Genomic DNA, 17480 nt, shown 5'->3' on the forward strand with positions numbered 1-17480 from the left:
ATGTTTGAACTGTATCTGGTGCGTTTGTGTGTTTATCAATATTTAGAGTACACAGTTGATAATAGTGTGATGTGATAATTCGACCCATATGCTAATAGAATATGATATGATTCGGTGACTTAACATTTCAACTGATAGGTAAATTCAAATAAAATACTAAAAGATTTTATCATTCAAATCATAACTCAACTAGTATTTTTTGTATACATGACTTTATTATATATGTACAATACATACAACAATATGATATGTAGAGTCACATAATTACAGAAAAAATGTTTTAATGTACAAGAGTTTAATTATTATTAAATATCCTTATCATCATTATCCTTATCCTGGTCATCATCAGATTGGTTGACCAGTTCTAAATCTTCGGCCAGTGACAAGACCACATGTGAGAGGATATCTTTGACCACTGGTTTCATCCACTGAGAGATTTTACGATCCAATTCTTCTGTTTCTGTGTCAGGATCTAGCTGAGTCCTCACTTTCTCTAGAATTGGTTTGAAGATGGGTCCATTTCCAAAGTAGCCAACATATCTGATAGCTTTCACAAGCCTTTCAAGGAAAGTAGCTTTCCAGCACTTCGTCAATTTCTTTTCAATCCATCTTTCACTCTTTCCTTGATCTTCATACTCCTCTCTTGACTTAAAGACATCATCTTGGCAGTGCTTTAGTGTTTGTTCCCACATATATTCCAGTCCTTTGACTTCCCTCTCTTTATCAGCTTCATTAGGTTTATGTGCGTCAACTGGACTCATAATATCATCATGGTGGTTTGCATTATTTGCGTTATCCACTTTAGCTCGTTTCTTCAAGGGTTCCCTTCATTCTCTGGGCACCAGGTTCTCACATGACGTTGAAGGTCATGATTGTTTTCAAACATAATACCACGCTCGTCACAGGAAGGCATGGTCTCGTCTTCTAACTCCACAGTGTTCTCAGCTAGTTCGGAGATGTTCTCCGTTTGAGTTTCTGGTGTGAAATGGTGCGGAGGTTCAGGCTGCTTCCCTTTTATAGCTGTGCTATGTGGTGTTCTCTGACTTATAGGTTCAGTCTCTGGTATGAACTGTTGGCTTGTGTTAGACGACCTCTCGACTACAGGCTTGTTCTAATTCCAGCTCAATGTTGGTATAGGCTTCTCTTGATCTAACCTGGCTAATATATTTGACTGTAACCTGTTTGCATCCAGCGTGATAGGACGTAAGTCAATGGTTAGATTTCCATATGGCTTTTGGACAGCTGATTCATATGCTGACATGAACCTATCAGAATTATTAGGATAGATGCGTCTGGCAAACAAGTGAACTTGATATCGATCCACAGGAGATAAAAATCTCCTCTGTCCATTTCTCTTGATAATCCCTTTGAAATACATGTTTCAAATGAGAGTCTCACTTGATCACCTAGTTTTTACAGATTTTTTCAATGGGTCAATATATTGTTCTGTCCATACCTTAGCTTCATTCTCTGGTGTTATGTCAGTAGGCGCACACTCTTTCAATGATCTGTAAATAATGAAAATCCCCCAACTCCCCCGACTTCCGGTCCAGAACGCCCTTTTTACTGTCATCAGACGCAGAATTTAGTCAATGTATAACTGTGATCTACCCGTGTAGGATATGGCTCCCCACACCATGACACTCCCTCCACCAAATCGGTCCACCTGTCGAGCGCAGTTCGGCGCAAAACGTTCATGTCGACGTCGGTATACACGTTGTCTTCCATCCCGTCGTTGAAGAAGAAAACGTGACTCATCGCTGAACCAAACGCGTCGCCAGTTGCTGAGATCCCATGCCTGTACTCTGTTGCACCACCAGACACGTCGTTGACAGTGTAGACGTCGCAACTTTTGGTCGTCTCGCTCGAATTCCCACTTCCCTCCGACGATTTCTGATGGTTTGGTCGGAAATTCTTCACATACCAGGCACTTGTCTTGCAGTGTCCGTTGCTGTAGCAAATCGATTCCGAAGGTGATGCAACCGGGTGTACCGATCCTGAGCAGGGTTGGTCACTCTTGGTCTTCCACTACTTGGATGATCTTGAGTCGAATTAGTGCGGGTATATTGATCCCATAGTCGAGATATGGTGCTTTGGTGAACGTTGGAGTGTCTTGCAACGGCAGACTGGACTCCCCTGCTTCCAAACGTCCAATGGCGATATTTCGGTCAGCTGCAGTAAAACTTTTAATCTTGGCATTTTTTCGATCTCCGTTCACGTCAGAAAATTCGTAATGAACTGATGAATTTTGTACGGCCTTTTATAGTCAGTGTCTCTACTCTTGTTTCCAACATTTTGCACGTGCATTGTGCTGAAAACTTTTTTCTGAAAGCAATGCACAACAAACATGACATGATTAACGGGAATCAAATATAAGAATTGTCTTTATGACGATTGCTGGAAAAAAAATCTAATTGGAATTCTCAAAACACCTATGCGTTTCTTCTTTTGAAGAGTGTATAAACACATGAACGATATGTGAAGCAGGAATATGACGTCTGTGTTGGTATGATCAAAACGTGACTATATGCATGACTAATTGCAAAACCCAAATGCAAAAATGCAGACAATAAACACCAACTGAGACCCACAGAAAGAAGGCATGTTCTCTTGAAACATCGTGCAAGACTAAGGCCTACAACTGTATGTGTGCACGCGTGTGTGTGTGGAGCAGGGATCCCGGTTGCCAAAAATGTTTGTTAACAAGTGATATTTTAATAAAGTATTTGAAACATTACTGAAATTACATAATTTGAATACCAGTAATGAATTAAGTATGTAATAAAATACAAAATGTAATATGTCAATCATTTTTATTTCCAATACATATAGGCCACAGGCCTTTGTGTACAAAAGGTGAGTACAGACAGGTTTTAAGCTTTCAGTTTCGCATTTCTTACTTCATTTACATAATATAGATATTTTGCTAGATTTGTAATAATATATGTATCTGGTGATGACAGAAGCATATTAAATTAATGAATGTTAGGATGACAATAGAACTTTGCTTTGAGATATAGTTGCCGTAACTTGACATACGATGGACAAATAAGCAGGAAGTGGTACTCGGTTTTAACACAGTCTAATTTACAAAGTTTGCATTTTCTTAAAATTCTTGGGATTTTATAATGACGTCCATTCTCAATTTCCAAAGTATGACAACTCAGTCTGAATCTCGTGAGGGTTGTTCTCATATTTTGCGAATTTAAGAATGACAAATAAGGTTCACATTTAACATAAGTTTTAAAACAAGCATAAAATGACATTTTTGAACGCACATAAACCTAATGAAGCTGATAAAGAGAGGGAAGTCAAAGGACTGGAATATATGTGGGAACAAACACTAAAGCACTGTCAAGATGATGTCTTTAAGTCAAGAGAGGAGTATGAAGATCAAGGAAAGAGTGAAATGTAATATAACAAGGCTTCATTTGCCCATTCTGTTAAAACTGTATTGACTGCACTGTACCTGGACGTGATAGATCTGCATGAGGACGGCGAAGTTAGTGAGGTGGTGACACTCGCATCTGGTGTGGGTGACATTGTGAGACGTCGTCGTGCAACCGTCTGGCCGCCACACATCACGTCTAGAACCAACCAATCAGCAGCATCATCACCAATGTCAGCTTACAACATAATACACATTTACTTATCATACCTTTAAGCTGTTGATCCAATGTGTATATATCCACTATGAAAATAGAACACTTTATAAACACTTTAACAAATGAGATTGTTAATATTGTTACTGTGAGTAAATTCTTCTTTGACAAACAATACCCATATCGTAAATACAAGTTAGCAAACACAAAATTTGGAACACTTCAAGGGCAAAGCTTTGACCCAAATGATTAAAGCAGTCATAAAATAATTACCGTCATTTCAAGGGAGGTAAATCCTTAAGGACTATCGAACAACTTCCCGCGAAAACGATGTTAGCTGAGTGTATTCTCGAAGCTGTCTTTGCGCTAAGTTACCTTAAGTTTACAACAAATGTTAAGACACGATTGCACCTGTCGTAGGAGCTTGCAACATAAAGGTGGTGGACACAATTAAGACGACTTATTGAACAAAACGATTCGGTAGTATGTGTTAACTGTATCATCTATGAAAAGATTTTCCACTTATAACACACACAACAGGTCCTAGAAGACACGCCACTAACATCGCATGCACCGATCTGATTCATGCCTAATAGCCAGTCGATGAAAGATGATAGCATCACAATCATCCCATATACATGGAGGCTGTCCTGTATAAGGAATAAATGTTTTTAGTGAGCTTTGAGGAGCTCAATGCAAAGTGTTTATTCCAACTACAGGATATTTACCATCCCAAAACAAACAAGCGTGATAATCTCTTTATCATACAATATCATTCTGCAAGTTACCTTAATTGTGCTCATTAATTAATACATTAAATTTAGTGATTAACCGAGACGTGTTGCCATACCGATATTGTTCACGTCTTCCTTGACCTGGTAGATATGTTTACGTTTTGCTAGAAATGAGGTCCTACATAGTGACGCTGCTACAGGGGATCGGTTGACACGAAAGACCTGAACGTATAACAAGGAAACATGCATACTATATACATGGTTAAGAACTTTCTTCAACATTTGTTTCGCTGTTTCAATTTTAGATGCTCCGAATATTAAATCAATTGTTTAACTGCTTTTACTTGTCCTTGTGATTTTCATTAAGATCGGGATAGCATTGTTATCGCACACTGCATTCTGAACTAATACCGTAAAGAATATCAGCAGAATGATTTCACCCTGCACGATCCTGCACCATTTAGCCGAGTTGTTTGAGTTTAACATTGTTCTTTCTGAGGTTAAGCAGTGCACTTCAATCATCCTGTAGGCTATTACCTTCACTTACAAATGATTTCGGACGTATTGCAATTTACAGGTGTGTTTTTAAACCGAATCAAAAGAACTTCGCAAAATGTGCAACCCTGTATATATCGCAACGTTACGAGGTATTTGCGATGTCCCGTAACTGTGATTTGGTTTATGCAACGCCCCCGAAAACAAAATCGTTGTCAGGACGCGTCCAAGCATGAGATCATCGCTACTTATGGGCGTATATATGTTTGTTTTCACATTTTTTGGTTTTCCTTCGTCATTTTCCTTTCGAATTCTATATATACAAATCTTCAATGCTTGCTATATATATCTATAAAAGACAACAGTTATACGATAACACTCATCGTTCGAGACTGACTCGCGTCTTATCTTTTTGCCAAGTGCGATTGGATACCTCGTTGTAAACACTGAAATCCAGCCAGCTTCCAACACTATTCCGGAGTCAAGAACGGAGACAGGCCTGTTTCAAGATATTCAACAGTGACAAATTCTGAACTTTCGTACGTACACTTACTTTAATTCTAGGGACTGTTAACTAATGCTGCTGCCACTTGGTTGACTCTGTTCATTGTAACCCTGAACCTGTATGTTTGAATATAATTGATTGATAATTCATTGATCTTGTGAGGTCATTTATTGATTTCATAGTTTAGTTCTGTATGTACATATTTCTGTGTTAACCTTTGCGTTCAATTTGGAAATCACCTCGCAACACAATACTTACCCTCCCAGGTCATCCAGAAACACACATGCCCTTGAAATTACCCTGACGGTCGAATCCTGCCGTAAAACAAACAGATATAAACGTATACAGATGCTAGACGAGGTCAGATGGTAACCCTGAGAGGGGAGCCAATCAAAGACATAGATAGGTGACATGCGGGTTCTGGAATGTTGGGGGCTGGAAAAACCACAAGCTACGCTCGCATTGCATTGTTACGTGTGACTTGGACATCATAGGGATTGCAATAACACACTTAGTTAGACAACAAGAGGTAGCAGTTGATGGCTACAAGTGGTTCGGGCATAACAAAACCTCTCTAGGGATTGCAGAAACATACTTAGTTAGACAACAAGCGGTAGCAGTTGATGGCTACAAGTGGTTCGGGCATAACAAAACCTCTCTAGGGATTGCAGAAACTTACTTAGTTAGACAGCAAGAGGTAGCAGTTGATGGCTAAAAGTGGTTCGGGCATAACAGAACCTCTCTAGGGATTGCAGAAACATACTTAGTTAGACAACAAGAGGTAGCAGTTGTTGGCTACAAGTGGTTCGGGCATAACAGAACATCTCTGCATGTCAAGGCGAAACACGGCTCAGGTGGGGTCGGGTTTTTAACAAAAAATGAAATATGTACAACATTTGATGTTACTGTAATAGACAATTCCTTCGAGGGAATTTTGTTGATTAAACTTGTGGATAAACAAAGTAATAAGACTGCTATGATTACAAGTGGATGTTATTTCTCTCCAGAAAACTATACGAGACACGTCGACGCTTCAGATCTTTATGATACACTTTCTACAGATACATAATTATCACCGTGCTGATATTACTTTTATGGATTGGATTGGATTGGATTGTTGGATTATGTCGAAGGAGTGGATAATCTGCCCAATAGGAACATTATAGACTCTGTTATGAATTCACAAGGTCGACCCAATGATTTGGCTACAATTGCAGGCTGTGTAGGTGACATTGATCCTATAGTTATTCTTAAACTAGACTAGCATTACTTAGATGGACTGTCGATCTACACATACCAGCCCAAGGTACTGCAACAGGAAATGACAGTGTTTCTTCTGGCAACTCTAATACTTCTACCAAGTTCGACAATACGGCTGTACATGAACAGTTTACGTCATCGGGGGAATGTATTGCAGACTTACAGGAGATTATCAGGTAACTGGAGACTTCGAATAAAACCCAACAGGATTTGAATAAATCTTATGATGTGTTTGCTCAAGTAGTTCTATTGGAGATGACTGATAAGGTGCCTTCAAGAACCATCATACAGAATTATCCTCGAAACAATATACGCCGTAGGGCAAAGAAGGAATGGTGGACAGAAGATCTCTCCTGTTTACGGAATGAATTGTGCTCTGTCGAGAAACAATGGTGTAAAACGACAGGAGTTCGGATATCACATTTCAAAAGCATATATGTGTCAAAACGGAAATTGTTTGACAAACATTGTAAGAGAGCTAAATGTGCTCATGTGAAGGCAACACTTAGTGAGTTGGGGGATTTATGCGACTCTGACATGGGGCAGTTCTGGAAGAAAATTGGAAACGTGGGAGTTGGTTGCAAGCGGAAGAATACTATTCCTATGGAGGTGACTTTAAGTGATGGTTCAGTATATGGTGATCCCGCTATTGTTTTGAGGAAATGGTAAAAAATCATACTCGGATTTGTTGAACTGTAACCCGAGCAGTAGTAGCACTACGCCTTTCTCCATCACAGAAGACCTACATATGTGCATGCCTATCACCATAGAAGAAGTTCGTTTTGCAGTTTTCAAAGCTAAAAAGGGCAAGGCAAGTGGTATAGACAATATTCCGGTGGAGGTTCTTTGCAATGACATGTGTATCAAACACCTGTACAACTTATTCACTGTATGTTTTAAAACTGGCTGTATAGGTACCTGGACTAAAGGAGTCACCAATCCTATCCCAAGGACATCAACAGACAATCGAAGAGACCCGCAATCAGAGAGAGGACTTACTCTCACCAGTGCATCTTACAAGATATACTACAGTATTTTAAATAACAGGTTATCCAAATATGTAGATGACAATGGAATTTTAGAGGATAATCAAAATGGATTCAGGAAAGGCCGGTCAACAACGGAGCATATTGCAACTATTACTTCTATAGTAGAAACAGGTAAATCCCTCAAGAAATCTACACACGCAGCGTTCATAGACTTTAGGAACGCGTATGACTATATTGACCGCGGCAAGATGTGGACAAAACAATTGGAGGCCAACATTAAAGGTAAAAAGTTTCATGCAATTACGTCACTCTACAAAAGTGTACAGTGTTGTGTGAGACTCAACAAGAAATCTACTTCATTGTTTGACTTGAAATGCGGTCTTAAACAAGGATATTTGCTGTCAGCCATTTTGTTTAATTGAGTGAGTGAGTATGGTTTTACGCCGCTTTTAGCAATATTCCAGCAATATCACGGCGGGGGACACCAGAAATGGGCTTCACACATTGTACCCATGTCGGGAATCGAACCCGGGTCTTCGGCGTGACGAGCGAGCACTTTAACCACTAGGCTACCCGACCGCCCCCATTTTGTTTAACCTGTTCATAAATGACCTAATTTCTACCATAAACTATCTGTCAATCGGTGTAGTCATCAACGAGATAACAGTTGGCATTTTAGCATACGCCGATGATTTGGTGCTACTTGCAGAATGGGAAACTGACCTGAACGTTTTATTGGATTGTCTTAACACATGGTGTCAATCCAACTCTATGTCTGTTAATGTATCCAGATCAAAGGTGATCCATTTTAGGAGCGCCACTACAACTCGAACAGACTATACTTTTAAATGTGGTGACCACAACCTGGAGGTCGTGGAGTTTTATAATTATCTCGGCATACTTTTAACAGATCACTTAGATTTTAATCGGATGGCACGAGCAGCAGCCAGCTCGGCCAGTAGAGCGCTTGGCCTCCTCATATCGAAATACAAGCTGCTCGGAAGGAATGCAATACAATACGTTCTCAAAGTTATATGATTCTTTGTAGTGGTCGGTGATATACGGAATACGATGCTGGTATATGGGGAACATACAACATGACGTGCAAAGAGGCTGTAAAGAACAGAGCCATGAGATTCTTCCTACACCAAGGTCGCTTTGCACATCGCGTTTTCACGTGGAGTCCGCACTGGGCAACCAGAAGAAAACGAAATGTTATCTTTAGAATTCACCAGAAATTAGAAACACTTGGCATGACGCACATAATCTCCATTGACAACAGATACGGCAGTAAATATGTGTCATCGGAAGTACAATGCAGAATGTTTGAAGAATTCAAAGAAGAGTGGAGGTGGTGGACAGCAATAGAATTAAAGAACAGCAAACGTGGGACAGGTGGCAATAAATTGCGAACTTACTGCACCTGCAATTTGTTTACAGTGTTGAAGCATATGTACACAAAAGCCTCCCTAGAAATCTAAGAAGCGCCCTGACAAGGTTCACATGTGGTGTAGCGCCGCTGAGAGTTGAGACAGGACGCTACACAAATACACCTCTTGCAGAGAGATTTTTTTAAAGAGTTTATTTCCAAAGTATTTTTTATGTAACGAGGTGAGACTCAAATAAATTATCTGTCTGTCTGTCTGTCTTCTAGACACAATCTGTCTCACAGTCACTGAACCATATTATGTTCCCTCCCGTCCAGCCCTTACTGTAATGCTTATAGCCCTATATGAAGCAAGTCTAGAGTTTCCACAGGTTCCACTTCTGAATCTCTCATCTCACTGGCGCTCCCTTACACTTTAATTGTAATTGCTGTGTTTTATTAAACATTACTCAAAAAAGATTGACCATAGTTAATCTGTGATGGCGGGTGTGTATTGCATCACAGACTTCCAATTGTGGATGTTCTATAAGCTAGTTTGAGTAGTACATTTTCAGAGACTAATCGTAAGTATAACGTTACATGTACCTCAACCATTACAATGATTACAGATCTTGACATACATACAGAATGAGGCCTCTATAATCGGGACGCCCTGCCTTCTGGTCGAGTTACAGATGGGAACGTATATGCACAGTGAAATTAGACTCTCTAACCATGACTCATTATTCTTGTCTTTCAGGACGTTTTCACACGAGCCGTTACTGACTCACTGGAAGGGTGGATTCAATCTCCAGGACGACAGGCCTGGAGATGTTGCCGGCTACTGGAGGGCGAACGACTACCGATATCACGTCTCCAACAACTCTTGAGTCTCTGCAACACAATATTCATGAACTGAGAAACTATTCAGCACACATAGCAAAGGACAGCAGGGTGCAAACAGGTCCATACGTCCGAATTGGGCAACTACTTCAATAATCTTTGGGCGTAGCGCATTATGTCTGCAACTACGAAGCCACATAAAGCCACATACAGCTATTACATATAAATTAAACATTATAATCAAAACATTGATTGTCAAGTCTGACACCATAAAGTCTGCTACGATTAACTTAGTCAACATAACAAAACATCGGCTACTATAAAGTCGGACACCATAACGTCGGCTACGATAAATTCAGAGACCACACAGTCGGCTACGATGAAGTCAGATACCATAAACTCATGCAGCTACGACGAAGTCAGACATCGTAACGTCGACTACGATTAGGTCAGACACCATAATGTCGGCTACGATGAATTGAGAGTTCACAACGTCGCCTACGAGAAATACGAAGACCACAAAGTCGGCTACGATGAAGTCTGACACCATAAAGTGGGCTACGATTAAGTTAGATAGCATAAACGATGAATTCAAAGACGGCAAAGTCGGCTATGATGAAGTCTCAGATACCATAAACGTCAGTTACGATGAAGTTACATTTATAACATAACATTGGCTACGATGAAGTAGGATAACATTACGTCGGCTACTCTGAAGTCAAAAACAAAAACATCGGTTATCATGAAGGCAGACATTGTAACGTCAGCTACGTTGAAGTCAGATGCCATAACGTCGACTACGATGACGTCAGAAATGGCATGTGTAAAAGTTTACGTGAGCTGAGACTATTAAAGTAAGTGAGTGAGTATGGTTTACGCCGCTTATAGCAATATTCCAGCAATATCAAGCGTAATACACAAGCAGGGTATTTGGCGTTAACGCACAAATCAGTAAAGCAGCTATAACGTTTAATCCGGAGCTTTACTGAATAGTAAGCTACACTATCACATCAATTAATCCAATACAGTAACTCCTTTTAAATGACAAGAGCATGTATTATCAAGGAGATGTTGGAAATTCAAATGACAAATATCTCGTGTAAATATGTCATCTGCAGAGGAGACCGACCTGCCATGGGGCTCCGTGGAGTTGCGATGCCGAACTGCAGCCGTGACGTTGGTGATTCTGTCCACGTTGTCGTATACACTGACCACCAAATTTACAGAATCCGACCCTAAAAACAGATAATTGACACCATATTGTCTTTAATGACTTTAATCCCTATGTTTCTAGGTTCATCAACACCATACCCCGGCTCGTGGGCTCGTGTGATTCGACAAAGTGGAAACGTCTACGACCTGCATCACTTTAGGCTTTCCTCCCACATCAAGCTGACACGCCGCTTTAGCGGCGTTAAGACAAACTCTCTCATTTACTAAGCACCTTTCTACGTTGACAATAATAATATTATTGTTCATTTCACCCTTTGGTGAAAGGGCTGATATATGTGTTGATAATGTGTGGTTTTATTAAATTTGTAGAAATTCCAGTATTCGAAGGGCATCAGTGGGTATGTAGACCGCACTGGGTGGCCAATATCATGGGGAGATTGTATACCTGTAGCCAGGACTTCAGTGGGTAAGTAGACCGCATTGGGTGGCCAATATCAGGGGGAGATTGTATACCTGTAGCCAGGACATCAGCGGGTAAGTAGACCGCACTGGGTGGCCAATATCATGGGGAGATTGTATACCTGTATCCAGGACATCAGCGGGTAAGTAGACCGCACTGGGTGGCCAATATCAGGGGGAGATTGTATACCTGTAGCCAGGACATCAGCGGGTAAGTAGACCGCACTGGGTGGCCAATATCAGGGGGAGATTGTATACCTGTAGCCAGGACATCAGAGGGTAAGTAGACCGCACTGGGTGGCCAATATCAGGGGGAGATTGTATACCTGTAGCCAGGACATCAGAGGGTAAGTAGACCGCACTGGGTGGCCAATATCATGGGGAGATTGTATACCTGTAGCCAGGACATCAGAGGGTAAGTAGACCGCACTGGGTGGCCAATATCAGGGGGAGATTGTATACCTGTATCCAGGACATCAGAGGGTAAGTAGACCGCACTGGGTGGCCAATATCAGGGGGAGATTGTATACCTGTAGCCAGGACATCAGCGGGTAAGTAGACCGCACTGGGTGGCCAATATCAGGGGGAGATTGTATACCTGTAGCCAGGACATCAGAGGGTAAGTAGACCGCACTGGGTGGCCAATATCAGGGGGAGATTGTATACCTGTAGCCAGGACATCAGCGGGTAAGTAGACCGCACTGGGTGGCCAATATGATGGGGAGATTGTATACCTGTAGCCAGGACATCAGAGGGTAAGTAGACCGCACTGGGTGGCCAATATCAGGGGGAGATTGTATACCTGTAGCCAGGACATCAGCGGGTAAGTAGACCGCACTGGGTGGCCAATATGATGGGGAGATTGTATACCTGTAGCCAGGACATCAGCGGGTAAGTAGACCGCACTGGGTGGCCAAAATCAGGGGGAGATTGTATACCTGTAGCCAGGACATCAGTGGGTAAGTAGACCGCACTGAGTGGCCAATATCATGGGGAGATTGTATACCTGTAGCCAGGACATCAGTGGGTAAGTAGACCGCACTGGGTGGCCAATATCAGGGGGAGATTGTATACCTGTAGCCAGGACATCAGCGGGTAAGTAGACCGCACTGGGTGGCCAATATCATGGGGAGATTGTATACCTGTAGCCAGGACATCAGCGGGTAAGTAGACCGCACTGGGTGGCCAATATCAGGGGGAGATTGTATACCTGTAGCCAGGACATCAGCGGGTAAGTAGACCGCACTGGGTGGCCAATATCATGGGGAGATTGTATACCTGTAGCCAGGACATCAGCGGGTAAGTAGACCGCACTGGGTGGCCAATATCAGTGGGAGATTGTATACCTGTAGCCAGGACATCAGCGGGTAAGTAGACTGTACTAAGGGTCCCGTCTCCTGGAGTGATATCCAGTAGCTGGTCCTGAAGTTGATCTGCGTCTTCGTGGAGCGCCCTGACCACCAGGCTTTCAGCAGTCACTGTAAAGTTCGTTGTCAACGTCGCTGCCAATGTTGTTGTCAACGTCTCCATGGTTCGCAGAATCTTAGAAGACTCGTGACCTTTCTGAAACATCAGATTACACTATTGTACGTGCAATGTTTTGTCATGCCTGACTTAAGTGCTTCTACGAACTGCCATACACTGCCTGTGTAATACAACATGAGAGCCTTCAACAGTCATGGGGAAAGGGATGGCCAAGTAGTCCAAAGAGCCGCAATTCGCTGATCGGAGTGTCCCTTAGTGTTTTAGCACAATCCTACGATCGTGGGTCCCATTCCCAGGTTCCCTCTCATTATGTAGCTTGGTTTGTCAGCACCATATCCATGTTCGTGGGCTACACCAGTGTGGTAAATGTCTACGACCTGCACCAATCCCTCCCACATTAAACTGACCTGATGTGATATGACTGAAATGATGTTGTTTAAAGTAGCGTTAAACTCCAACTCACTGATGGTAGTCATCATTGACCAGTAGCATTTGAGACTATACCTCTTCAGTTTTGCTAAAAATTGGAAATCAATAAAACTGACAGAAAATGTACACAAAGTAAACATCATTGTCTCGATCAAGCAGGACTAGCTACTCACTCCGAGGTAAAGTGAAATAAAGTTTTGAAAAAACCCCGAATTTCTAAGGTTGGTTGTAACCATTCCATGGTAGATCCTAGCGGCAGATACCCACCTCGTGGAGCGTCGCCCAGTGTCCCACGAACATATCCTGTAGCAGGTTGGACACAGTGTCGACCATCGACTGAAAATAGAGTGGTTTATTTTTCAGACAATAACTTTACTGTGACGTTCTGACAAACATTTATATATTTCATTACTCCATTCCCTTTCTTCCCTAAATACAGCTGGCTTAGTCTAAGCATTACACTGTATTAAAATAATCTTTTAATAACTGATATCCGATCCTATTAAATGCCTATGCGCCATAAACAATTATTAATTAAAGTAATGTTGACCAACGTATTCTCACGTTGGAGAATAATATAGGAGAGTAAAAAATCCTGTTGTGTTGTGCCCATACTCTCTTCCTTTCTTGTTTTCCAGACAACAGATATGAGCATACATTCAGCCAAATAGAGGCTAACCAACCGATTCCCTAGTCGGATATAACGAGATGTATGAGATCTCTGGGGGATGTTCTTCACCGGAATCTACAAAATGGTTTCGAAATGGCTTTTTCCTGAATAACGATTCAGTGGACCGAGTTGGTTTGGAATCTTGAAGATTGACTTGATACCGATAAGGGACTGTATAGTGCGCGGGTCGAGTTTAGCGCCGCTTTGAGGGACACGGGTAGCCCACTTGCTGCACTTCACTGTGTCCAGCTGTGTCCCTTAGGGCTGCCTTGAACCTATGACCGAAAGTTCGAATCCTAGGTTTCACCAAAGTGGTAAATGTCTAAGAGCAGCACCTAATCAGTTTGCCACAACCTCGTGATATAACCGAAATACTTCTTGGCCTTGGAGTACTAAGTAAGTATAAGATATATGGATGATCAACTTATTCCAATTAGGAGCGGTGTAGGTTGTAACACAGTTATCAACTGCTTCATAGAACCTTCACCAAACGTCACCCCTAATTGTAATAAGAAATCGTTTATCCATGTCTTATCCTTAGCTAAACTGAAATACTCTTCCAAACCAAACTCTCGATGTTCACGATGTCACTCACTGGATTGTCTGGTCCAGACTCGATTATTTACGGACCGCCGTCATATAGCTGGAATATTGCTGGGTGCGGCGTAAAACAGCAAGCCAACCAACCAAGCCAAACTCACTCACTTAATGCAGCGTTGAACATTATTTCAGTTACCTAAGGGCCTTAATGTGGCAGGGAAGTACAAAGTGATGCAGATGCTAAACGTTTAACACTTTGGTGAAACCACGAGCCGGGTATGGTGCTGATGGACCTAGGATCATGATCGTGGTGAATCTGGGACTCGAACCCCGGCGACAATGCCAGATACGGTGTGCCTTCTACCTGGACTACTGCCTCCGTAGCATTATCAGCCATCTCAGTGAAGTTGGTTCTGTCCACCAGCGTCAGCAGCCCTTCTGTCACCCACCACACGTCCACGTGCGTCTGGTCGTCAGGGCACTCCGTGTACAGACGCAGCATCTCCAGCAGGGGGTAGGTCTCTTTGTAGGGGACCAGCCCACTGACCCCGGGGAGCTGGGTATGAAGGAAAAACTTGTGACCGATATAGATTATGATCGGTGTGCTTTTTGACAATTCCGATTTAAATCTGAATCAATCTTTTTTCCTAGTTGACAGATATAGATGACATGGTCTTTTAGTCGCAAACATATGTGAATACAGTAAAAGTGAAAATAACGTGATATGTTAGGGTGATGCCAGCCTGATAAGGCTAACGCTTAGTGAAAGTAAATAATTTTGATAAAAACTCCCTTTAACTTGAAAAGGAGCCTCAATAAGATCGGAGTCTGAACCTGAAGATAATCATCACACATTGTACCCAGTTGGGGAATCGACCCGATTTCAGCGTGTCCAGCTTGCACTCTAACCACTCGACGACCCCACCACCTGTAGACTGCGGCAGACTGTTCCTCATGCAAGGTAAAAGCGTTGCACTGAAATTCATTGATCTACATAGGTCGGACTATATACATAATTTTCAAAACTAGAAATACCATTCAACGTCACCATCCAAGGACCTCACTTGGACTGATCTGTTTCACTTGGACATGCCGGGGCATCATATGACGCCGTACTGACATGGTAATATGGCGTTTGGACACGTGACAATGTATGGGTGGCTGATGCAGACATAAAAACCTACCTTGGAGAGAAAGAGTTTCAAGTATGGCGAAGGTTCCGGCTCTGAAAGAAGATGAAGAACTCCCCTTTAGTGTTTACCAATAAAGGTAAAACTTTCTGGTTTCCACTGGACTTTTATAGTCAGTTAACTCACCTGCCTTGGGAAGATGATTCATCATAGCTAAATCAAATTGTGCTAAAATGTACCATTGAAAATGAGTTGTAACATTACAATAATCATTTTGCAATTTTCGTATTTGTTCTATACATGATATCAGTTTGTAGAATGACTGCAGCGTAACACAATTGTGGACGCTTGAACCATTTGCTACCATGTGCAAGAGTGTGATCATGAATCCCTTCCAAACTGAGACTTTGTCAGCAAATGGGTCCAAGGTATTAATAATTATGCCTTGGAGATAACAGGGGATGAGGACAAGAGCCGTGCTATTATCGGTATGCTGACTCACTCTCATTAAAATCATATCTTTACTCCGAAAAACAAACGTTTTGCGTTAAGATCTGAGAACCAATCTGATTTTAAATTTCATTTTTACACTTGATCTATAATTTTGGATTTGTACAACTGAAACCCACACAACGATGGTACTCCCTTCTGGGTGTAGATGCCACGGTGCTCAGAAACAACAGGGTGTATAAAGTATACACAACAATGAAAGAGCGCCCTTAAACTTTCTACTTTCGGATATTGTCTTTTCAGTTCGTTTTCGAGATACAGATATCCTATATGCTGCTTAGAATGATTCGTCACTCGTAGCGAGAATTTAGAAGTCCCGACGCTAGATTGCTGATCAGAAGGTTCATCCGACGCGACTCCTATGGCGGTGTCTTCAGATGTTTATGCAGATACGTATCGTATCAGAGTAAAAAAATCTGATTTTAGTGAGACTGCCAGCTCGCTTTACCCGCCACACAATGTTTTCTGAGCAGGACAGTGCCCGGTCTGTCCATCCATCTCCCTGGTCTCGTGTACGCCGTCTCCGTCACCATCTCACAGCGTCCTCTCACGACGTCCCAGTTGACGGAGTTGCATCTGAACCTAGTTCCATCCAGGCACTGCTGCGTGCAGAACGTTACCGATGATGCAGTGACAGCGTTAACAACGTTGACGGACAGATACCGTTCCGGGGAACGCTCAAACTGCCATCCGGTGAGGCAAGCTGAAACCATGAATACCAAAAACAGATACGTACATACTTCCACTGAAAACGGTGTCCTTTCATACATCCTATGATATATTTGGTATATAGTGATAATGATTAGTGTTTCCGCAACGCAGTCTATAGTGTTGAGGTTTTTGCTCAACAGCAACTTATTGTACATCGTAGGATTCTGGCACGCCTAAAAGAAGCAACTCAGCACAACGAATGTACGGGGCCTTTTACGACTTAACTTGGTCAGTGGTGAACCCAAACACCTTTTTAACAACATTTCAGTTCTATCACGGCGTGTCAGCATATTGTGGAAAGTTAATGTTGCATGGCATAGACAAGCCAAAACACACATTCCAATGGACGATCAGCATGATGTCGTAGTGAGGTCTCATTGCCTCGCTCGATCATCCGTCCACCTTCTCGGATCAGGCCGAGATATCAATGTTGCACACACGTGCCCGTAAAATGAATTCTTTAATATATGGATTCATTACATTTTAAAGAATGGCTTTTAAAGAGTCAGCGGATAAGAATCGTATGATCGTTGGTTCGAATCCATATTAGCTCTGATAATAGTTCTTGGTTTACCAGTA

General features: G+C 42.0%; 1 protein-coding gene across 1 annotated transcript in view; it reads right to left on the minus strand.

Moving 5' to 3' along the window:
• LOC124117818 (adhesion G protein-coupled receptor L3-like) overlaps positions 1-17480 on the minus strand; it is a 58741-nt gene that overhangs the window by 25698 nt on the left and 15563 nt on the right. Inside the window, exons 7-15 of the mRNA XM_048403045.1 lie at positions 16639-16893; positions 15735-15775; positions 14915-15106; positions 13608-13676; positions 12773-12989; positions 10924-11029; positions 9743-9845; positions 5595-5650; positions 3470-3587 (exon numbers count right to left, since the gene is read on the minus strand). Of these exons, the coding sequence (XP_048259002.1) occupies positions 3470-3587; positions 5595-5650; positions 9743-9845; positions 10924-11029; positions 12773-12989; positions 13608-13676; positions 14915-15106; positions 15735-15775; positions 16639-16893 (1157 nt within the window). The remainder of the gene's footprint in view (positions 1-3469; positions 3588-5594; positions 5651-9742; positions 9846-10923; positions 11030-12772; positions 12990-13607; positions 13677-14914; positions 15107-15734; positions 15776-16638; positions 16894-17480) is intronic.

Source organism: Haliotis rufescens, unplaced genomic scaffold (genome assembly GCF_023055435.1).
Source record: "Haliotis rufescens isolate VD_foot unplaced genomic scaffold, xgHalRufe1.0.p SCAF_3, whole genome shotgun sequence".
In the NCBI taxonomy this organism is placed as follows: Eukaryota; Metazoa; Mollusca; class Gastropoda; order Lepetellida; family Haliotidae; genus Haliotis; species Haliotis rufescens.